The sequence below is a fragment of the Aspergillus chevalieri genome, chromosome 2 (assembly GCF_016861735.1).
Source record: "Aspergillus chevalieri M1 DNA, chromosome 2, nearly complete sequence".
Lineage (NCBI taxonomy): Eukaryota > Fungi > Ascomycota > Eurotiomycetes > Eurotiales > Aspergillaceae > Aspergillus > Aspergillus chevalieri.
Genome location: NC_057363.1, coordinates 3,139,040 through 3,161,941, shown reverse-complemented (window position 1 = coordinate 3,161,941; position 22,902 = coordinate 3,139,040). Strand labels below are relative to the sequence as shown.

Here is a 22,902-nt window from a genome sequence, read left to right as displayed (position 1 = left end):
TATATTTTCATTTGGGAATTTTATAGATTGACCATTGGCCATTAGGGTAAGACTGGTTGCAACCCAATGGACTTTATGACGACTGTTATCATCTTTCCCGACCCATCTGACCTTCCTGCGGTCCTTTTATGGATTTCTCTGGCACTGGAATAGGGAATAGTAGGCTATATGTCAACTGTACTAACTTATGTAGAGGATAATTAGTCATCTTTATGCATCTGCACTATGTACCGGCAGCGGCGGCAAAACCGCAGGACGTTACTCCGACTTCTGCTCCTTTTTCCATACGTTGTTCCTCTCGTCCATCCAGCAGCCATTCCAGTCCGTTCATTATTATTATTATTATTGATTAAGACGGATTGTTTCTCGGCATTATCATAATTACCGGGTCTTGGAATTACTAGTATCATTTTCATTTTTTTCTCCACGGCCCTTTTGGTTTTCCCCGGTTACCTCCACTCGGACTGGTATTTCCCTAGGTTCGGTTCCCATCTCTGACAGTCTCTACGGATCTTGGTCACTTTCCCCGGACTGTATGAGGTTATTTTTTCTTATTTCAAGTAATAATCGAACGGTAATCTACGTTTTCTTGGTACGTATGCCATACATCTACCCAGCTTTACCCTAAAATGGACACGCCCTGCTCTGTGGTCTGCTTGTCGTCACATCTTTTCTTGTGACCACGCGCGTTCCACACTGGAACCACGCACCCCTCTCGGCCACCGGGCACTGCACCCAAGCACGTTGCAGAGGATCATTAGCTGGGCTTGGGTAGAGGATCTAGGGGTGCTGGCCCTAATTATTATCATTCTTCTTACAGCTCTAGTATGAAGGTCTATGTGCTAACACTGCCCAAAGGCAGACCTCATCTTCTCCGTCGTGGTCCCGTGACCAGCCAAGCCTCTCTCACTTCTGAGCGTGTCACGTGCCGCGACCGTTCTCAGCCTCTCGCTCGTTTCTCGCTCACTTTCCTCCCTCTCCTGCTTACTTTGCTTGTGTTGGCTGCTGCTGCTGCTCCTCTCGGAATCCGGCTTCTTTTCCCCCGCTTGCAAGTCGGCATTTAGAGTTGTCCAGCCTTTGTCGGTATGTATTTTATTCCTGTCTGTTTTTGATCGCGTTTTCTTTGGGAGAGGCCACACTCGCACCACCCGCTGGTGAACGGTGTTGCGCTTTGCTCGTTCGCCTCGTGTCGCAGAACAAAGCGCGACTCACCACCATACTTTCACCAACCATCATCTCCCATTACACATACATACATGCATATACACCCTCCCCAGAAATTCGACGCGTCTAGACTGGTCTGCCCTTTCTCCAATCTATCATTGGCCTAGTCGCACCCGATTTGGGTTGTTATGCTGGCCCAGGAATGCTGGTGATGCCGAATTGGGGATGCTGTCATTGTCGCTTTGTCACGCGGTGGATCATTCTTTCTTTGCTGGAACAGTCGCTAACCATGTCCTTTTGGGTTATTGTTATGCAGATGGGTTGGCAAAATCACACGACATGAATGCCTGGCTAGCCGACGCCCCGAATCTCCCAAGCCATGACAATGGTACCTTTAATCCGACAACCATTGATCCATCCGCTGCCTTCCTCAATCCCTCTCCTACTCCGGACCCCAACCAATTCCAACAGCGCATGTTCAACGGTCTGTCGCGAAATGTCTCTCCCGGTTTCCAGAACCCAAACCAAGTGATCCCCTCCAAAAGACCGCGCCCTGAGGATGGGGTCGCCATGTCCCCACGGCCTGCACCTGGGGGTATAACCGCGTCACGCTCGCACACACCACACCAAGTGTCCTTCCCGGGCTATCAACCGCCAGCGAATGGCACACCGCAGTTTCCCGCCCATCCTACTCCGTATCAGCACCTCCAGCGCGGCGCCTCTCCCAGCGTCACACAGTCTCCAGTCATGCAAGATTTCGACCAGAACAGTGTCCAGCGAATGGGAACCGCCTCCCCGAGTCCGTTTTCGCCTGCTGGCCCGCATGTCGGTTCGCAGATGTCCCCCTCGCAGTCGGATCATCCAAGCCGCGTGAACACGCCGCAAAGCAGCACGTTTATGCCACCCAGTCAGCCTTTCGCGCAGGGTGTTGCACCGCAGTTCACTCCAACGCCACCGACCATGACCTCAGCTGGCGTTCAACCACCTATGCAGGCTCCTTTTGGCGCGGTGCCCCAGGGGTATCAGCAGGCCATGGCTCTTCAGCAGCAGCGACTTCAGGCCATGCAGATGCAGAACCCTGCACGCCCTATGAATATGAATCCGGCCATGATGGGTAGACCTATGGCACCCGGAATGAATCCCATGGCACCCCAGCAGGTGGCAGCTCTTCGGATGCAGCAGAAACCATCAAGCCCGGAAGGCTTTATGAGATCATTACAAAAGTTTATGATGTCGCGGAATCTGCATTTGGACCTTCAACCTATTGTTTGTGGTCGCCCCATTAACCTAGTCCAGCTATATGCGGCGGTCATGAAGTTGGGTGGTTCGAAGAAGGTCTCGGCGGCCAACATGTGGCCTGTGATTGCGCAACAACTGCATTTCCCCCCGATGCAGTTTCAAATAGCTGTCCAGGAACTTCGAGAACACTATGCGCGAAACCTCGCTGCATATGAGCAAGCCTTCCTCAGTACTCAACAGAAGCAATCGGGTGATCAAATGCAACAGCAACAGCAGCAACAACCACAGCCGCAAAATTCGTTACCCCGAACTGTGAGCGACCCTTCTGCAATGCAATTCCAATCCCCAACGAATAAGGCGGGCCAGGGTTTCGACACATCGCAGCCCCTCGCACAGCCCTCGGCCGGTAACGCGGCGTCGGTATCGAATAACATGGCACATAGTGCGTCGAATGGATTTGCAGCACCCTCCCAAGCCAAGGTTCCGACTAAGCCACCACAACATCGCCTTAGCATTTCGCAAACCCCGGGAACACCACAGGATTCAACTGGACAATTACCAGGTCAACCGGCCGCGCAACTCGGAAAGATCCCTGGAGCACAGCCAGGGAAACCATCCGAACCCGTCGACACGTCGTCTGATCAACCATTACAACATCCAATTGAGGAGACGTTCAAGCCTATGGTTCTGCCGGAGAGCCAACTTCATGGCCCTATTCAAGTAGATGAATTCGCCCATCTTGGCGAAGACATCTCGAGGTTGAAGCCCAACGTGCCAACATTTGGGGATTTGGGCGTGATTGACATCCACGCTCTCACTATGAGCGTCAAGTCCGGGATCCATGCTGAAATGCGCATGGCATTAGATACTCTGACATTGCTTGCCAGTGAACCGAACGTCCCCATTTCTCTAGAACACTGCGACGATTTGGTCGACAGTCTAGTCGAGTGCGCTGAAGACCAGGTTGAGCTGCTGGCAGAACATGCAGCCGAAGTGTCAGACGTCATGCTCCTATCTTCATATGAAGAGATTATCCGCGGATGCCAGACTGAATGGACGTCTCTGGCTGATGTTCCAGAATTTGGGAGCCTGGACTACGAACTAGACCGGGCAGTAGATCGCCTGATTTGTATCACCACGATTTTGCGAAATTTCTCGTTTACTGAGTCGAACTTTGGCGTACTGGCCAGTCCCACGGTTGTCAACCTGATCTCCACGATTATCCGCTATCTGGGAACACGAAACATGCTCTTGCGAACGCATCAGAACACGTTAGATTTTATGAAGGATGCTGTCATCTTTTTGAGTAACCTGGCTCATTTCATCCAATTATCGGGAAAGGACGAAGCCCACTGCCTCTTACATTTCATCCTATCGTTTGCTCCGTTTCCGCTACCTACTCTCTCTCCTGAAGGGAGCATCATGTTCACGCCATATAATGCCGCCATCCACAAATACACACCCACAGCGACAGATGCTCTAGCCAAGCTGCTGGCGCGGGATGACCCGAATCGGTCAAACTTCCGTGCTATTTTCTTGGGCGATGCATCCTCGACACCTCAACCGGAATTACTTACCCGTGCATTTGGCCTGGCCATTTGCGCTGTTCCTGACCAACCGCGGAAGCCGCTCGCTCATGCGGATGCTCGCAAGGTCTTCCTGCTTCAAGGGTTACTCGCGGCTGATGTTCTCGCTGGATATGTTGATCCGCCGCTGGCCAAAGCCTGGCTTGAGTCAACTGATGGATTTGCAATTCACCTTCTCCGGCTTTCGTGCTTAATGAGCACGGAGCGTGTCCCACCACCATTCAATCCGCACGCCCGCCAGAGTCAGGTTGCGAGAGCACAAGCAGAGGAAGCATATGCATATAGCTCGATAATCAACCGAGGCTTGGCGATCCTGCGCCGGCTTGCAGAGAAGTCGAAGCAAGTGGATGATGCTTCCGGGTTACGATTTCCATCCGGCATCGTCCCAAAGAAAGAGAGCTTATTGGGGGCATTGCTGATGCCCCAAGTGGATCCAGGCGTTATACGGCAACTGTTGACTTATGCGCGACTGGCGGATTGACCCAAGTGTTTGTTTGGTTTATTTTCAGGAGGGCGTCGTGTGTGTCTTGTGATCTCTTTGAATATTTTATGTCTTTTTTTCTAAGCGGAAGGAACCTACTAAGTGGTACTATTTATCATCCCTTTTCGTTTTTCTCGTGTCCTTTCTTCCTTCATACTTAAACCTTTCTCCTTTCCTCCTTTCTTTCTTGTCCTCTTCTTTTTCACCATATGAAGCCAAGTATTTAAAGCCTCATTTCTCTTCTTTTGCTTCATCTGATGTCGTTTGGCGCCGGTCCGGTGTGGAATTGGGATGATTATTGTCGGGGCATGACCATATAAGTGTATCTGTTTATCACTGTACAATGCTCAATACCCCCCCTCGGGGCGAAGAGAAGATTTTTCATTATTCATTTTCATGCATGATGTTGTCTACGGTAAATTTTCGTTTCATTTGAATTAGTTTGGTTTCGTCTGGTCTTTATCTCTGTTGTGTTGTAGAATGGTATGGTATGAGCATGTTGGTTTCGTTTATTGTTATTGAAATATAAGGCAGATTCAATTGTGGATAGAATCATCAAGATCGACTCATTTCATTTCAATTAGAACTAGACTAGAGTAGATCAAAGTAGTAAACATAGAACGATAAATACCCAGTCAAAAAAGCAAGTAACTATTTTTGCGCCGTCTCCCTTAGAGAAAAAACTAGAAAGCGAAAAAGATATAAAGCCAACCAGAAACGAGAAGAGATGAGAATGAGTAAGAGTCATAGTTCATAGACAGACATTGACATGTACAAGGAGACAGTGCAGAGACAAGTGAGACGGGAAATAGCAGAACGCCAACAAAAATGAAGAATAATACAGGGATGATAAGAAAAACAGTCTTGTTCTCGTGTCATTCTGCTGCCCTTGTTTTCTTGTCGAGACATAAAATTTTTCCCTTTTTCTTTTCTCTCATATCATGTCCAACATCTCCCAACAATTTTTGCTTTTTTGAACGCGGGGTGTGCGTTGAGTCCGTTCCATTCCGAGGATGATATCAATAAAGATAAGAGCCGGTGTTGTACGCTGATAAATAGTAAATAAATCAATTCGAGGGTACTTTTGGATTAGAAGTTGCGTTCAGCTAAGAAATTGAGGATCTCAGGTTTCCTCCAGCCCTGTAATGAGTTAGCATCATTCCCTATACCACAATGGACTTAAGTAGCTGGAGCCAATACCTTGACAATTATATGCCCATTAAGCCGGTTAACCGCAACATCCGCGCTCTTTGGCGCACGCGGATCACCCGACTCAAACCCCAGATACCGCGCAAGATCATTTCTTAATGCGTCCAGGTCCCCCTCGGTCTTCTGAATCTTTGTCTGCTGCTTAGTGCCGCCGGCTTTCGTAACAAGATATACAGGGTATTGGTTCGAAGGGGTGCGACGGATGAAGTAAGGGAGGTTGGTGAGTTGCAAGTTGGCGGCAGAGGGCGGGGGGATGGGTTTCGTGGTGGTAGGCTCTTTGTGGGCTTGGGCTTGGGTTTGGCGGCGGATTTGGGCCAGGAAAGAGCGGGTTTGTTGGGTTGGGAGGGCTGGTGTGGAATTGGAGCGTTGGAGGGGGTTTTCTAGACATCATGTCAGTATATATGTGATTTTATGTATGCCCTTGGTCCGTGGTGGGATGGTATGATAGGCAATGGAACTGGGCGACGCGGGAAGACTTACGGGACTTGGAGAGTCTAGAGGACGAGGAACATAATGTTGAGAAAGTGTTTGTCTTTGGGGAGGCAATTGAGGAGAAGGCATTAAGACGCAGAGGCATTGTGGTGGACTGCTTGCGAACAGCCGATGAGACCGGGAGGTGGAGGAAGGAGGACATTTTGAGTGTAGTGTTTCTCAATAGTATAAGTGAAATCAATCAACCCGATAGAACAACCCAGATATCAAACCGCAAACAGCAAGAGCTCTGCCACCGTTGAGGCTCCGGGATAAGGTCTGCAGGGCACAGTCTAGTCAGTCCAGTCGGGGATCCGGTTTCTCTTTTCTTTCGCGATTTTCTTTGCGCCGCGCCGAAGCTCATACCCGCTAAACCCCTTTTGGACTAGTGTCACCGCCAGCCCTCCCGCCCACATTTTTCACCAGCGACAAAGACGACAGCCCGCACAGTGACTTCAGACCACCAGACCTGAACGCCGTCCACACACTCTCTTTCTTCCTTTTCCCCTTTCTCTTCCCTCTATATTTGATTCATATAGCTGCTATGGCAGCCAACGCTCCCCCCACCGCGGAGGCGCTGCTCAGTGGTGCCGCCGCTCACCCGCCCAAGACCGCTGAAGAGATCGCCAACCAATATGACCTGCTGCCCAAGCTGATCCCTTTCCTCGACCGCCATCTGGTGTTCCCTCTGCTCGAATTCAGCTCGGGCCAGGAGGATGAGAAGGAACTCACCCGTGCGAAATATGAGCTTCTCAAGCACACGAACATGACCGACTATGTGGCCAACCTGTGGCAGGAGATCAACGACTCTGACTCCATCCCCGACGAGTTCGCGAAGAAGCGTGAGGAGGTTCTGGCCAAGATGCAACAGTACCAGGATGAGAGCGCCAAGATCACCGAATTGCTGCAGGATGAGGGCGTCGTCGGCAACCTGCGGAGCGACAAGGTTGCCAACTTGAAGTTCCTCGAGGAGGAGCACGGTGTCACCAATGAGATGGTCAACAGCCTCTACGACTACGGACGATTCCAGTACAGTTGCGGAAGCTACGGGAATGCCGCCGAATTGCTCTACCAGTTCCGTGTTCTGTCCACCGACAATGACAAGGTTGCCTCGGCCACATGGGGTAAGTTGGCGTCGGAGATTCTGACCACCAGCTGGGAGGGTGCGATGGAGGAAGTCCAAAAGGCCAAGGACTCGATCGAGACCCGGTTATTCAACAACCCTCTGGGCCAGCTCCAGAACCGCTCCTGGTTGATCCACTGGTCCCTCTTCCCCTTCTTCAACCACGACCCCGCCCGCGATGTCCTGACCGACCTCTTCTTCTCTCCCGCCTACATCAACACCATCCAGACCCACTGCCCTTGGATCCTGCGCTACCTGGCCGCCGCCGTCATCACCAACCGCAACCGTGCCCAGCGTAACAGCAGCTTGTACCACAGGCAACTGAAGGACCTCATCCGTGTCGTTCGCCAGGAGGACTACGAATACGCCGACCCTATCACCGACTTCATCAAGGCGCTCTATGTCGACTTTGATTTCGAGGAGGCCCAGAAGAAGCTGGGTGAGGCTGAGAATGTGCTCCGGAGCGACTTCTTCCTCGTTTCGGCCGCCGATGCTTTCATTGAGGCTGCTCGTCACTTGATCTCGGAGAGCTACTGCAAGATCCACCAACGGATTGACATCAAGTGCGTTTTCGCTCCTGGTATACGGATTGTTTGTGGAACTAACGGTGTACAGGGATCTGTCGACCCGCCTTGGTCTGAACCAAGATGAGGGTGAGAAGTGGATTGTCAACCTGATCCGCAACACCCGTGTCGACGCCAAGATCGACTACCAGGAGGGTACTGTCATTATGAATCACCCTCCTCAGTCAGTGTACCAGCAGGTCATTGAGAAGACCAAGGGTGCATTCTTCCGGACACAAGTCCTGAGGTTCGTTCGCCTTCCCTGTTTGTCGATTGGCCAACATCACTAATATGACTCCAGTGCGGCCGTCGCAAAATAAATACCCATGTGCTGTGACCCAAGCGCTCCGTAACGGGAACGTCTTTTTCTCTTTCATGTTAGTATTGCCCGCCATACTGCGCGGGTTTCTTGAATGATGGGAACCAAGCAGAGTGGCATCAGGCCGGCGTTCAGGTGGTTCGCCTTTTTCTGTTTCTTTTGTTCTTATTTTTTTTGTTTATTTCATTTTTCAGATACGTCTTTTTTTTATTGGCCTTCCTTTCTCGGGGGGGTTTATTGAATCTGATGCTGGGGGAATATCAAAAGCAATACGCACCTTTAAAGAAACAAACCAAGAGAGGTTTTCTCTATCCATATGGCCAGAGATAAGCAGTGGCATGAGACAAGTTATTGATGTATGCTGTTACGAATGTCTATACCTATAGAGATGTGAAAATTGGCGGGCTGTCGATTAGATATACATGTTTCCCTTATCCCGTTCTAGATTGAACAATCATCTCAAATATCAATCCTAATTTATCGGACTACTGATTTTTAGTTGACTTATGTCAACAATCAAATTCCGCAGATCAAGAAGACATGACCTACTATAATGCATCATTAATACTGGTTCCGTACTCGCAGAATATACATGATACTGCGGGATATTCTCTTTATCATCCATATCTGTCTAGCGCTTCATAGTAGAACTTCTCCTACATAGTAAATAGCCCAACACAATCAATTTACCGAACACAATCCATGATGTCGCAGTGACTCCCATTTACCCGCACAATTTACCCGGCACCGATTTAACCACAACCACGGGACCCTCCTTTATCTTATCTCCCCGCGGAACCGGATCAGTCACGCCCAGCTCCCCTCCGGAACCGAAAAAAAAAAAAAAAAAACCCCCAAGCATAACATCACAACCAACGGAACCGGACAGTGGAAACATTCAGGCTGAATAAACCGAGACCGACAAATACGGAGTGCACAAATGGCGGCGCTAAAAATAAAAGTGGGATTGCTGATGCAGCCGGGGTTGAAATAGCTGTGGTCCCCGCGTGTTTTCCTTCATTTTGTCAACTTACAACACACACACATAAGACAATATGTCGGATATTCAGCATGTTAGTTTTGTATATTGTTGATGACTTTTGATGGGGTTGTTGCTAATGAGTGCAGACTACCAACCAATCCTGCGTGCTCTATCCCCAGAGTACATTCCGCTACGAAACCCGTGACATCCCAACACTCAAGTCAGACCGCGATGTGATCGTCCGAGTGGTTGCAACCGGTCTCTGTGGCTCTGATGTACGCCCTTTCATTCCCCCTACCAATAAAAAAATAATTGATATTGATGATGTAGGTCCACTACTGGCACAACGGCCAACTCGGCCGCTACGTCGTCACCGGGCCCCTCCTCCTCGGCCACGAATCCTCCGGCATAATCGCCTCCCTTGGGCCCAAGGCTGAAGCAGAGGGCCTCGCAGTCGGCGACCGCATCGCCGTCGAGCCCGGCGTCGCCTGCAACACATGCCCCCCCTGCCGCGCGGGACGATACAACCTCTGCCACAACATGGTCTTCGCCGCGACCCCGCCTGTCGACGGCACGCTTTGCATGTACTACCGTGTGCCTGCTGAAAACTGCTTCAAATTACCGCCGCATATCTCGCTGAGGGACGGGGCGTTGGTCGAGCCGCTTGGTGTTGCGGTGCATGGGTGTCGGCTTGGTGGGGATATGCAGAATAAGGCGGTTGTTGTGTTTGGGGCGGGGCCTGTGGGGTTGCTTTGTGTTGCTGTTGCAAGGGCGTTTGGGGCGAGTACGGTTGTTGTGGTTGATATTGTGATGAGTCGGTTAGAGAGTGCGCTGAAGTATGGGGCTACGCATATGTATCAGATGGGGGCGGGTTCGCCAGAGGAGAATGCGGAGGCTCTTTTGAAGAGTGCTGGGTTGGAGCATGGTGCGAATGTGGTTCTTGATGCTACGGGTGCGGAGCCGTGTGTGAACACTGGTGTGCATGCGGTTGCGCCTGGGGGGACGTTCGTGCAGGTGGGACTGGGGAAGTCGAACCTTTCCATTCCTGTTGGCCAGATCTGTGACAAAGAGGTTGTGTTCAAGGGTTGCTTCCGGTATGGACCTGGGGACTTTAAGTTGGCAGTTGGGTTGTTGAACTCGAGGCGGATTAACCTGGATGGTATCGTCACGCATGAGTATCCGTTTTCGCAGGTCGAGGATGCGTTCAAGAACGTCCTTGGTCGGGCTGGTATCAAGACTGTGATTTATGGTCCGGAGGTTGATGAGAATATGGCGAAAACAGCAGCCTAAGTTATTGTTCTATAGGCAGTCAGACATTTGAAGAAGATAGAGAAAATAAAACATAATTACCCACCAGTTCCATTCCATGTCATGTCCCATAACCAATACAATCCACTCTCAACATCCCTGTAGCTGTCTTCTACACCCCTAGGCGAGGCGCCAGTTGCATTCCATTCATATTCCGCCGGTATCTGCCAAACACCTTGTGGCTGCGTTTGTTCCGGTGACACGTACTGCAGCTCACTTGGAACATCACCCGGGGCCATGACTAAACATCGCATTAGCAAACTGATTTGACACAGGCACAAAGGAAGGAACATACCACACTGAACAGACGTCAAACTCTCATTCAATCGATGAGCCCTACTAACATCCAACCACCCCTGACTCCCCGCGAGTGGATCAGACAACTCCAACGACGCATCAAGCGGTAACCGCAGCGTGTCCTCGACAGACATGCAACATGGTTCCCCCAGATGCTGTTTATCTTTATCGCTCTGCTGTCCAGTTGACTGATTCGCGCCTGTGATTGGGGCCAGCATAGCCGCTGATTCACGACGGAGAAGCATCGTAACGACATTTTTCAACACCGTAGTGCTCTGTTTCGATAGTGCCGATCGCTTGCCAAGTAGGTCCTGGAGACGAAGGATGCGGGTGATAGTGCGTTTTACGTCCTGCGCGGTGTTGGAGAGAGGTTCTGAGAGTGCCATTACGGCTAGGACGATGGCGGCGTTGAAGAGGTTGATTGCGAGGAATGCGACGAGGTGGCTGTCTGTAGCCAATTGAGCGAGGACCGGGAGTTCTGTTACTCGGGATGTGCGTACTGCCGCATTCATCCAGAGGTCTGAGCTGGCTGTTTGGGAGAGGTTCGGTTTGGGGGATGCGGCAGTCATGGGGTCTACTTCACACGTTCCTGGTGATAGCCCGTTTGTAGTCGTAGAGAGATGGTCAACCTGTCGTGCTAGCAATGGTCGGTGCATGACGATGAGGACGTTGTCATATGTCAGGTGCAACGATAACGACTGCAAAGCATACGCTTTTGCATCTGGTCCGCCGTCAGAGCGGAAATCCCGCTTGAGATCCAGAACCAAGTGGCTTGGTAGACTGTTTCGCCATTTCTGGAGGTTTTGAGTAGCTTCTTTGACCAATGCGGCGTATGTGTCTCCGACCAATTGATCGGACGTCCTCGAGGTGCGTGAACCAAAGATAATTTCCAAAGCCGGTGATGCGATCAAGTAGAGACGGTTCAGCTCCCGCTGATAGGGGGAGTAGCATATGGAGCTCTGGTCTTGTCTTGGAGAGGCAAATGAAGGATTCTCCCACACGTCTGCTGGCATGTTGATATTGCAATCTTTGTCGTTGATTCCCAATGGTCTTCCATAGGTGATTGAAGCGAATCGGTCCCATGTGTAGATCGTCCACCAAACCCTCTTCCTCTCTTCAATATCCTCGAAGTTTCCTCTCAAAGGCTCCCGGTGCATTCCCAAAGCCTGGGACATTTTGATAGTCGCACCCAACAAAGAAAAAGAAAGATTAGGACGACCATGATAAACATGGTACGACCCAAGCAGAATAAACGTCTGCGCAGCAGTGATAGACGGTTGATCCATCAACTCCACCAAATTCGCCTCGACATTCTTGACCAAATCCGCACTCCACTTTCTCCAATCGTTATCTGCCAACTCCATACCACCCCTCTGAGATCTATACCACGCCGCCATCCCAAGCATCACCGTCAACAGTATAAGGAAAGGCCTCTGCGACGGGTACGCAAACCCATCCGCAATCGACGCCAGCTTCCTCCGAAACTTCGCCTCATATATCACAAGCGAGAACCAATGCACGGAATCAAAGTAATCCTCCAACAGCCCATCCACAAGCTTCATTGGCGGTAGCGGCTGACCCAAAATCGAAGATATCGGCAACCGTTGTCCAGTGGTCGCAGAGTATGTGATAGGTGCACTTGTGCTGGCCCGATAGCCAGGTATAGCAGATGTAGTCCGTTCGTCGATGTGTTGGCTGCCCAATTCGCAGATCTTGCGCGCAATGCCTATTGCCGATTCCGCTTCGCCACAGTCGAGGGATGATGGTGGGCTCATGTCTGTTGAAGCGGCGGCATCGCTATCTGCTGCTGGCGCGGGTGCAGGTGCGGTTGTCGCTCGATGTTCCGTGTCATTTTGAGCGTTATCGATGTTCCAGGGTTCTTCGGTAGGAGTCGATCGCGATAGATTGGGTCGACGTCGTTTAGGTTTTGCCTTACTAGCACAATATCCAACATCAGCATGCGCGCATTCAACATGGTTCACCGGCGATAGCTTACAGCGAATTATCCTTTCGCGCCGGCGTCGCAATCGGTCGACAATCCACATTCGCGCGGACACACAACGAACAAGGCCGGAACGGATCGCACTATGTCACCTTCAACCTCAGCATACCATCCAAACCCCCGTATTTGGCTAGTCCCTACCCTCGACTTATGATGGCGACATCTCTCGCACGCGCTGCTGACCCGAGTAGGCAACACCGAGCGACTAACCCGCCTCCTCTTCGCCGATGAAGCTTCTGGGCTCTGTTCCGGTATCGCATGGCCATTGACATGCTCTTGCACCTCCTGCTCTTGATCTAGTGGCATGGCTGTAGCTATTGTTTTACGTCGCAGGAGTACTGTCGATGGATAAATTTTACGAGAGCCGGCTTCTTTCCCCGCGTTCTCCACAGTGCAGTGTGGAGATTAGCCAAGGCACGTGCGGAGTTCCTTGACTGCAGGTTGTTTTAACCATGGCTCGTTTAGTTAACCAGAGGTGGTTATCTGGAAGAGATAGTGGTTCTGTTGTTAGGGAGATTTTAATTGACATCATAAGTATATAACTATATATATATATATATATATACCATAGAGCAGAGTACGGGATGTTCTAATCACAGTGATATATCCAATCGTGTACACACATATTTGGAGCAGAGGTCAATTAAACAACCTCAACATGTCCGACCTGTCCCTCCAGATTGCTCATTTCCTGCTTCGCACTAGCAACAGTAGCACTCTGGTTTACTAACTGTTTCTCAATCTCAATATAGCGGGCTGGCCGCTTAATGTTAACAGCTTCGGGGTTACCGTTGACAAAGAGATCCGGATTCTCATGGAAGAACCGGTCAATATCCTCCAGGGATCGATTAGCCGTCTCGGGATAGAAGAAATACACCGTAGGGATGAATGCGAAGTTGAACACGGTCCAAATGATGTAGAATTTCCAGCCCAGATTCTTGATGCCGACGGGAGTGACCTCGACCACCATGAAATTGGTTGCCCAATTTGTTGCGGTACCCAGGGCAGCACCTTTCGTGCGCATGCTTAGGGAGTTCAACTCGACAGGGAGCAACCATCCGATTCCCTGGTAACTGCATCCGAAGAACACATAGTAAGCGAAGAAGAAAGCCACTGCAGCAGACGCCACCTCCTTGTGGTGTGGGTAGCCTTCTTTTTCATTGAACCGGAGGAGAACAGTAATGAGTAAGTAGCATGTCCCCTGACCCAAGGCAGCAGTCATGAGTATCGATCGTCGTCCCCAATGCTCAATCTTGGGAATGGCAACCATACTCGCCAGGAGATAGGAAACCGAATTGCATGCTGCCAGCAGACGCGCGAGCATCTCGGATAATCCGACGGATTGCATCAGGACGGTGGGGAGGTAATAGGAGGTTACGTTGATACCGGCTAATTGTTGCATGGCCTGAGCGCCAGCACCCAAGATCATACGGCGAAGTGGTTGCGTATCGCCGTTGTTCTCTCCTGTCTTGCCGCGTAGCAGCTGGCCCCAGGAGACATCGTGTGCTCTTTCGTACTCGACGGTGGCGATGATCTCGGAGTAGGCTGTGATAACGTAGGGGTCGTTGATGTCCTTGCCTTCTAGGTCGGCGATGATCTGCTGAGCCTCGCTTGCTTGATCACGGTCACAGCTAATCAGCCATCGAGGCGACTCGGGAAGCCATGGAACGGTCGAGTAGAGGATTATGATGAACACAATCTGGAATGCAAGAGGGAACCGCCAGGATACTGGCCCAGGAACAAATGAAAAGGCGAACGTCATCCAGTTGGATAACGAATAGCCAGCAACATTCATGACCAGTTCAATAATCACCAGCTTGCCTCGCCACTTGATCTGGGAGGTCTCGCCCTGCCAGACAGGAGCAGTGGAAGTGTTGATACCATTCCCGATTCCAGCAACGACTCGGCCAACTATCATCTGAGGGACGCTGTATGAGGCAATCTGCAGGATCGCGCCGACGGTCATGATCGTAGTCCCTGTGAGGATGGACTTCTTCCGGCCTAATCCCTCACCGAGCCACATGGCACCGACTGCTCCGAAGAAGCAGCCGACATCGTAGAGTGCGGTGACGGTTCCGATGAGGCTTTCGTTATTGTTGAGGTCGTGTACGTTCAAGAAGTCCTTGGTGACAATAACACCGGCTGAATAGGAAGCAGAAAGTCAGTACATGGACCACCATCTAGCAAGCCGAGATGTGCATGAGACAGCATACCGAAAACACCCTGGTCATAACCAAAAAGCATCATATCCGTTGCACATGCAACGGTAACCCAGAATGTCAACCATCCGCCCTTCAAGCCAAAGTATGGCTGGCTCAGCAAGTAACTCCCGGCCATGACTGCGAGGGATTTGAAAACAAGTAGTATGTTTTCAATGACAACTTAGAGAAAACCTTTTTCCAACCTCATAGCGAAGACAACGGAAACGCCCCTTATAGATATCCTCCGGACCCCGAGACCAAAACCAAAAAGGACTGACATCAGACCGGAATCAATCCGGCCTAACCCCATATTTTCGAATTTATACTAGCACAATCTGGGGGTTGACAACCGGAGAGGCATTTTTGACTTGGTCTGGCAACAATTCGGCATCCTCTGGGGTAGGTATCGGCATCCGCGGTAGGGAAATTGCTCTCCTCGGCGTACACACGGCCCAGGGGGGCTCTGTTTGGCCGTCTATGATTGGATCAGTCTTTCATACTTTCAAAATCCGGGGAATGAGATGAGTGGAAAAGCTTCGGGGAAATTAGCGCAGTTTGCCGGGGCGTTATATGGTTACCACTTCCGCCGGATGTTGGTCCTGCATGTTCGGTTCCGGAGGTGCCAAGTGTGTTTCGGTTCCGAACAAGCATTCGGATCTGATATTGTAGAATAAGTTCGAGTATATTATTGTTGAGAAATATGAAGAACACACTGCTATAGTCAGAACATCCTGTTACTTTGGACGGAATGAACAGAGTGAGGAGAAGTGATTGGTGTGGGTATAGCGATGCGGGCTGAGACCAATAGCTGTGGTGATGTCGTGTCTATCACAGAAGCAATTGACGATATTTAAACTTGAATTTGCAGGTCTGTGCTATAAAAGCATTATATTGCACATTTCAGCACCGAATAACATTTTATACAAGGACGCGTCAAGGCAAATCACCTGAAGTATGACATCGGGACGGCCGAGGACGGCCTGCCGTGTCTTCGGTATACCTTGACCTGCAAAGACATCCAGAGACTATGACCCGATTGGTCTAACAGACACGGAGCTGGGTTTCCCGGTGCTTGTGTGACGCATCACTCTATAGATGGGTATGACGGAGACTCCCATGTCAAATTGTGCAGACACCAATAAAGCATCCAACAACATAACTCTGCGGTGTCAAGAGTAAACCTCTGGCTGCAGACCTGACAATGATGAGAATAAAGCAGAAAGTTGATATATGTCTACATGGTGGTATGATGGCAGAAATCAGTGTTAATGAAAATGAACCAAATAAGAGCATTAGGTATCAGCAACGCTTCATGTATTATATTCTCTTCTTTTCATAACCCATTTCAAAATAGTAGTATATTCAACGTCTTAGATCGCAGTTATCTCGAAAAATACCGTCTACTGCGGAGGAACGTACGGGTGTGTGAGCAATTCGCTGAATCTGTGGAACAGTTAGTCAACACACCCAAGTAGCATAACGAGCAGAACTTACTTTTCCAGCTTCTCCTTTCCACGAACTTCCTCGACCAATAATGGCATCCGAACAACGTTGAAATCCTCGTACAACTCCTCAATCTGCTCGAGGTACTTCTGCTGCATCTTCCTCCGGGCATTACATTGCTCGCAGTCGTTCCCTTGCTTGGGGAACAGCAACTGGTTGACGACAATGGAGTGCGTGTCGATGCCGTAGCTCGTTAATTCTTGGATCATACGCTCGGTTTCATAGAGAGATAGGAATTCGGCAATGCAGACGCAAACGAAGGTGGTCAGGTCAGGGTTCTTGAACTGGGTGTTGACCTCGCTGATTGTTTCCCGCAGAGATTCCATCTTGCCCATAAGTTCGTCCATATTCTGTCCTCCAGGCAGGCCACCGCGGGCCCCGAGAATCGAGTTCAACATCGGGCCAAACTGCGACGACAGCTGTGAAAGCTTGCCCAGGGCCTTTTCGAGCACGGTGGGGAATTGCAGGAATCGAAGGGTGTGACCGGTCGGGGCGGTGTCGAAGACAATAACTTCATAGGAGAGGGACTTGACCTGCTTCAGGACTTCTGCGAACGACATGGCTTCATCGACACCGGGGATCTAAAATCAGTTAGCAACAAACAACCACACGTCAGTATCTCTAGAAGCGACAAAACATACACTGAAAGCCAAATCCTGCATCATATTCCCAACACCCAATCCAGCCATGGGGTCATCACCCTGCTGCTCCCCGCTAGCCAAAAGATCCTGCAGACTCCCATTGGGGTCAATCTCCATAGCACTGAGGTTGTCGAATCCATCGATAAGCCGGGCCTCCTTTCCAAACTTCTGACCAAAAGCATCACTCAGGTTGTGCGCGGGATCGGTCGAGATGAGCAAAACGGACTTGCGGGCCTTGGCGAGCTGGATTGCGAGAGAGCAAGAAGTTGTCGTCTTTCCGACACCACCTTTACCACCGACGAACACCCAGCGGAGGGTTTTCTGGTTGAGGAGCGACTGGAGAGTGGGCTCCATGTCGAGGTCGTCGTTCTGCACGACAGCGGAGGACATTATAATCGGTTTGTAGGATTCGTTTTTCGAAACTCGGGTAAATTGGGAGGAAGTGGTAGTAGGTGTAAAGTGGTCACCACGTAGCTGCTTTGTGTAGGAATAGTTCCCCGCAGACAACTTTTTCTTTTGATCTGCGGTGGTCGAAGATTCCGGAAGCGTAGGCAACACACTAGGCTGTACCAGGAAAAGACAGGGTAATTATCCAAGCAGCAAAATGTTCTAGAGCACTTCAAGGCAAAGCAATTAAACGCCCCTGACGGTGGATGACAGCACAAACTAACGGGTGCACGTGCGGAGATATGTGCCTGAGGCTGTCATATAATCAACAGCTAGTTACTACTTGTGATCACTCAGATATCACTCTAATGATCAACGTAGTATGTCCAATTATACATGCTGGGTAGCTTTACCCAGTAGCAAGCTATATCATAGGCTTCTACTAATCTAGAACGACTAACTAATACGGCCAAGATGCAGAAGTACCCCGCCCAAGGATACCGCCGTATGGATGTCGGTGTCCTCCGATGAGACAGACTGCATGACAGGTGGTCAATGGTAGATTCGTCTGCAGACCACGGTATCTTTTCATCCTCTTTACAACCCTTATCTGGCCCCTTCTCCTCTTATCCGTCATTTATTTCTCTTCCTCATTCCGTCCTGCTTTATGGACCTGAACAAGCCAGCTCCTCCACCCAGTGACCGAGTGAATAAAACCACGGAGCGTCTCGCGCTCTATCAGAACCAACTGAGCCACGGTCAACCCCCAGCAACAACGACAGCACCCCAACCGACATCGTTACCACCTCCCAGACTACTCACAATGGCTCGCGATCCCATTACCTGCCATGCCCTCAACACTTTGACAGGCACACCCGCCGCCAACCTCCCCGTCACCCTAAGTCTACTCTCAAGTCCAGCTACCAGCAGCAACAGCTACAAACCCATCCTGACATACTACGCGACCACCGACGCGGACGGACGAGTCAAACAATGGACGTCCGCATCGTCGACCGGATCGACAAGCGTCCCCGAGTTCCTCGCCGCCCTACCGGCCGATGACAGCAAAACCAGCTGGTCCGTGCGGTTTGAGACTGGGCCTTGGTATGCGGCACAGGGCGTGGAGAGTTTCTGGCCGGAGGTGGAGGTGAAGTTTGTGGTTAAGGGACGGGGGATTGAGGGGGAAGGAGGATGGAGACATTATCATGTTCCGGTGTTGTTGGGGCCTTGGAGCTATTCGACTTATCGGGGGTCATAGATGGATACTGGGATGACGTATCGACAATATTGTTACAGCTTGTACTCTGTACACGGGTTGATTCGAATTGTTCTGGACAATGGTCTGTTCTCTGTTATTGGCTGCAATGCAGTACTCGTGGTTGACGTATTTGAAAGTATCGTACAGTACCTGTCCCGACGGTCTGGAGATTGATAAGACCTCGCATGAATAAGTCATGTTTACATTTACATTCTGAGCAGTATCAAACCCCAGGATTCTGCTATGAAACCGTGCCCCTTGCATCGACAACCAAGGAATTATTGTCTGAGCAGCTGCAGCAGATATCGACTTATTCACCTCCAGTTATGCAATCTCCAGATATTCAGCATTCCGCTCACCCTACACCAGCCGTTATCCGAATATTCCCCTTAGAATCCAGATTTGCAGTGGCGACCAGCCAACCAAATGCTGAAGATAAGCACATCACGTGACACATATCCACGGGTAACATCGAATTGCGTCATCACCTACGTCCAATCAGGGCATTTGGCACGTCTTACTGTGGCAGAATATGTACACCGTACAACACAGTAGTAAGCCTGAAATGGCGAGAATTTCTTAGAGATAACTCTTATATATTATATGGCATAGTCCAAGCATTCAAGCATTGACCAAAGCATACTGAAGGACAATAGTAACAGAGTACACTGACACCTCAAGTGGTTGGGTTGGATACCGGCCTGTGAGTGGCTGGACAGAGTGGGTCTGTGGCCACCCGGCTGGTCCGACACCCGGCAAAATTCCTGTCGTCGTCACCGTGACCTCATCCCGCTCCCCTCTTGAGTTTTTTTTTCTTTTTTTTTGCATTTCTTTGTCTTTGTTATCGAGTCAAGTATTGAGTCTGTAAAGTACCATGTTAGAGGAAAATGCTAGCAGTGTTAATCGTTTTCTCTCTTATTTCCCTTTTTTTTTTTTTTTTGACCATGTTACAGACAGCAGTGGTTTGACCGTGGATCACGAATTTCGTCCAGGAAAAACTATTGGCTGCTCATTGGATAGCTGGAGCAAGTCCCCACCATTGTCCCATGTCAGATTAGCCGTAATTGGCTGCCAGGCACTGCCGAGGCCCACCGTCTCCAGGTTCGCGTGTAAGGAATTTTCTTTGCCTCTGATCATAAGAAGTTGTATTTTGCCGGGAGTTTTCCGTACGGTGGTCAGCAGCAAAGGACCGATTAAAGCACTACTATGGCATAGAAAGATCTTTTAGAACCATAGGAGAGAACAATTAGAAACGAAAATAAATAGGAAGACTTGCATGGTTCCTCAGACAAAAAAACCAGGGTTGCAGCGTGACCACCAAAAAAACCAGAAATACCAAAAATACGACAAACCTGCTTAGCTCACGACCCTCGACCGCCTCCTATTTCGGGAGGTCCCCCCTAAATTTAATACGTCCTCCTGGTCCAACCCGACTACGTCACTTCCAATTCTTCTTTCTCTCTTCCTCCTTCACACTTTTTCTGCTGCCGCTTTTCTGTGTGAAATCATCCTCGCTCGTCTTTCATCACCGGCTTCTACTAGCATCATCATCTGCCATCATCATCCTCCACCACCACTAACCAACCTCCAATACTAGCAAAACACGCGCCTAGTCCGACTGATTTTTATCGTCCCTTTTTTGTGTTTTTTATTTTTTTTTTATTTCCTTTTTATTACAGCGCGGTACTTCTTGTTCCATTGCCACCCTGTCCACTCGCTTCCCGTTGGGGTCGCCTGCGGCTCTCGACTATCTCTACGAATCTGTCGTACTTTTTTCCTTACGGTATTGCGACTTTGTCATAGCGCATTATGTCTGCTGCTGTCGCCCCGACAGTCTCAACCAGCTTGCCCGATACTAGTAATTCCCCCATGGACTCGAAGCACGACGTGTTGAAGTCGGAAGGTGAGTTGATCTTCTTACCAACTCATTGCCACTTGACAAGACATCTGCCCTTCTTATATCTTGCTGTTGGTTGTACGCCACGGTGCCGACCATGTGTTCGTTCTCCTCGGGATGACCTCACATCTGACGGCATCGACTGTTGACTGCTGTTTTGTACTTCCTTGCCTGCCATGTCGCGAAACAATAAGGCGATTGAACCACTGTCTCGTCGTCTCTACTGTTGTTGCCTCACCAACTATCTTGTTTCATCCTTACTGACTGGCCTTCAGACTCCAGGGCGCAATCCTCGGACAAAGATCAGAAGCCAGATGTAGAATCGCAAAACTCCTTGGCGCCTCCTCCTCGACCGACAGCTACAGACACTCCTGACTACTTCAACTCGGTTCACAACCCCTTCTCGCTCGAACCCAACCCGTTCGAGCAGTCCTTCAGCGGCAACAACAGCGGTGGTCAAGGTACCGGTGCATCCAATGAGACCCCCGGCAAGTCGTTGCTTCCTCCTGTCGCCGCTCTTACCTCGCCAGCGTTGCCCACCACCGGTTCGAACAGCGGATACAACTGGTCCAATTCGCTGCGTTCCGGTCCCTTGAGTCCTGCCATGCTCGCAGGTCCGACTCCCACGAACGATTACTTTGATAACATTGGCAGAGGCTTTCCTACTCCCAACGAATCGTCTCTGCGTACCGGTCTGACTCCCGGTGGTGGTGGCTCGATGTTCCCGGCCCCCAGTCCCAACTCTCAAGCCCTTTTCCAGCAATTGCAGAGTGGTGGCGCTACCCCGTCGACTATTGAGTTCCACCGTACTGCCCTCAACGCCGCCAAAAAGAACGGAATCAACGCACCGACCTCCAACCCAACGACGGAGCCTCAGCAAGAAACCCAAACAACTGCCATGGATGTCAAGGACAACTCCCAGCCCGCCGTGGTTGACCCATTTACGCACCACGATGCGGCTGATGCGGCCAACGGACTTTTCATGCTGGCTAAGGGAGGTCAGCAGAATCAGTTCCAACCCACGAATCAGCCTTCAATACCCCCACAGACCATGCAGAATGACCAACGCGACGCGGGCCCAAACACCCGTCGCGCGTCGCAGCATGCGAATGGCGCTGCCGTGAACAATGGTCGTGAAATGAGTGACGCGTCTGACCTACAGAGTGAGCCGACCAAGCCAGCTACTAGAGGCAAGGGTAAGAAGGGCGCGAACACGCGAGCTTCGACTGCGGCCGGCAACCGGCGGAAGGCGGAAGACTCGCCGGCCAAGGGTCCCAACAAGAAGTCCAAGGCCAGTGCTAGCATGGAGCCTTTGTCAGATGAATCCGATGAGGATGATGAGAAGCCCAAGGGTCAGACGGATCCCAAGAAGATGACTGACGAAGAGAAGCGACGCAACTTCCTAGAGCGTAACCGGTAAGTCTCGACTTTTTACTCTTGCCACTACGATTCAGTTGCTGACTTGCCGTTTTCAGGGTTGCGGCTCTCAAGTGCCGACAGCGAAAGAAGCAATGGTTGGCCAACCTACAGAACAAGGTTGAACTCTTCACCACTGAAAACGACGCGCTTACCGCCACTGTCACTCAACTGCGCGAGGAAATTGTCAACCTCAAAACTCTCCTGTTGGCTCACAAGGACTGCCCTGTCTCGCAAGCACAAGGTATTGGCCCTCTCATGATGAACGGCATGTCATCTGGATTTGAGCCGCATCCATATAATATCCCCAACAACATGGCCATGCAACCCGGCGCGCCGATGCCTCAGAGCATTCGACGGTAATCTCAGTCTACAAATCTAATCAGCGCCTGACAGCGGTCAAATGATGCCTGGGCCGCTTTCGATAATTCTTTCCCCATTTTTCTGGATCCAGTTATTTGCTTCTCAGCGCGCATCAGCCGACAGGGCGGCTATCTTTTCTTACCCCGGGGTTAGGTATTCCTTGCCTTCTTTTTTTCAGGCTTCTTATTTTTTTTTTCTTTTTCTTTTTTTCGGCTGCGAGCTTTTCTCTCACGGGACCTATTTGGCATGGACAGGTGTTAATGATGTATACGAACTTCTAAAAAGTGAACGGGCTGAAATCAGTTGAGGTGACACGGATGCAAGTCACCGAAGGGCGTGTAAATCCGGCGTACAAGCTTCAGGTTTTTTTTTTCTTCTTGCTTTATATGGTGCTTTTTTTTTTTTTTTCTTCCTCTCCTTTCTGGCTTTTCTTTTCTTCAAGCCCTTGGCCTTGAGCGGTACTGGCCGTGACTCCCACAAGACCAGGGCGAT

The 22,902-nt window shown here is 50.4% G+C and overlaps 9 protein-coding genes across 9 annotated transcripts; 5 read left to right on the top strand and 4 right to left on the bottom strand.

Moving 5' to 3' along the window:
• Window positions 1-1,503: 1,503 nt before the first annotated feature.
• ACHE_21114A (putative ARID/BRIGHT domain protein (SWI1)) lies at window positions 1,504-4,470 on the top strand (the record flags this gene model as incomplete). Its single annotated transcript, XM_043285491.1, has 1 exon — window positions 1,504-4,470. One exon carries the CDS (start codon window positions 1,504-1,506, stop codon window positions 4,468-4,470), a length of 2,967 nt encoding a protein of 988 aa, XP_043134178.1.
• Window positions 4,471-5,559: 1,089 nt separating this feature from the next.
• On the bottom strand, window positions 5,560-6,313 carry ACHE_21113S (mitochondrial 54S ribosomal protein mL49; the record flags this gene model as incomplete). The annotated part of the gene is made up of 3 exons (XM_043285490.1): window positions 5,560-5,610; window positions 5,671-6,059; window positions 6,160-6,313. The coding sequence occupies 3 exons, from the start codon at window positions 6,311-6,313 to the stop codon at window positions 5,560-5,562; spliced, it is 594 nt and encodes a 197-aa protein (XP_043134177.1).
• A 381-nt stretch (window positions 6,314-6,694) lies between these two features.
• On the top strand, window positions 6,695-8,156 carry INT6 (eukaryotic translation initiation factor 3 subunit E; the record flags this gene model as incomplete). The annotated part of the gene is made up of 3 exons (XM_043285489.1): window positions 6,695-7,836; window positions 7,889-8,083; window positions 8,138-8,156. 3 exons carry the CDS (start codon window positions 6,695-6,697, stop codon window positions 8,154-8,156), a joined length of 1,356 nt encoding a protein of 451 aa, XP_043134176.1.
• Window positions 8,157-9,210: 1,054 nt separating this feature from the next.
• On the top strand, window positions 9,211-10,427 carry ACHE_21111A (NAD(P)-dependent alcohol dehydrogenase; the record flags this gene model as incomplete). Its single annotated transcript, XM_043285488.1, has 3 exons — window positions 9,211-9,228; window positions 9,284-9,412; window positions 9,468-10,427. The coding sequence occupies 3 exons, from the start codon at window positions 9,211-9,213 to the stop codon at window positions 10,425-10,427; spliced, it is 1,107 nt and encodes a 368-aa protein (XP_043134175.1).
• A 1-nt stretch (window position 10,428) lies between these two features.
• Window positions 10,429-13,050, bottom strand: ACHE_21110S (uncharacterized protein; the record flags this gene model as incomplete). The annotated part of the gene is made up of 5 exons (XM_043285487.1): window positions 10,429-10,436; window positions 10,492-10,686; window positions 10,741-12,677; window positions 12,739-12,827; window positions 12,886-13,050. The coding sequence occupies 5 exons, from the start codon at window positions 13,048-13,050 to the stop codon at window positions 10,429-10,431; spliced, it is 2,394 nt and encodes a 797-aa protein (XP_043134174.1).
• A 337-nt stretch (window positions 13,051-13,387) lies between these two features.
• Window positions 13,388-15,081, bottom strand: ACHE_21109S (sugar porter family MFS transporter; the record flags this gene model as incomplete). Its single annotated transcript, XM_043285486.1, has 2 exons — window positions 13,388-14,886; window positions 14,958-15,081. The coding sequence occupies 2 exons, from the start codon at window positions 15,079-15,081 to the stop codon at window positions 13,388-13,390; spliced, it is 1,623 nt and encodes a 540-aa protein (XP_043134173.1).
• Window positions 15,082-16,345: 1,264 nt separating this feature from the next.
• GET3 (ArsA family ATPase) lies at window positions 16,346-17,479 on the bottom strand (the record flags this gene model as incomplete). Its single annotated transcript, XM_043285484.1, has 3 exons — window positions 16,346-16,388; window positions 16,440-17,029; window positions 17,090-17,479. 3 exons carry the CDS (start codon window positions 17,477-17,479, stop codon window positions 16,346-16,348), a joined length of 1,023 nt encoding a protein of 340 aa, XP_043134172.1.
• A 664-nt stretch (window positions 17,480-18,143) lies between these two features.
• ACHE_21107A (hydroxyisourate hydrolase) lies at window positions 18,144-18,734 on the top strand (the record flags this gene model as incomplete). Its single annotated transcript, XM_043285483.1, has 1 exon — window positions 18,144-18,734. The coding sequence occupies one exon, from the start codon at window positions 18,144-18,146 to the stop codon at window positions 18,732-18,734; it is 591 nt and encodes a 196-aa protein (XP_043134171.1).
• Window positions 18,735-20,543: 1,809 nt separating this feature from the next.
• Window positions 20,544-22,410, top strand: atfA (bZIP transcription factor atfA; the record flags this gene model as incomplete). Its single annotated transcript, XM_043285482.1, has 3 exons — window positions 20,544-20,637; window positions 20,907-22,047; window positions 22,107-22,410. 3 exons carry the CDS (start codon window positions 20,544-20,546, stop codon window positions 22,408-22,410), a joined length of 1,539 nt encoding a protein of 512 aa, XP_043134170.1.
• Between the last annotated feature and the right edge of the window lie 492 nt (window positions 22,411-22,902).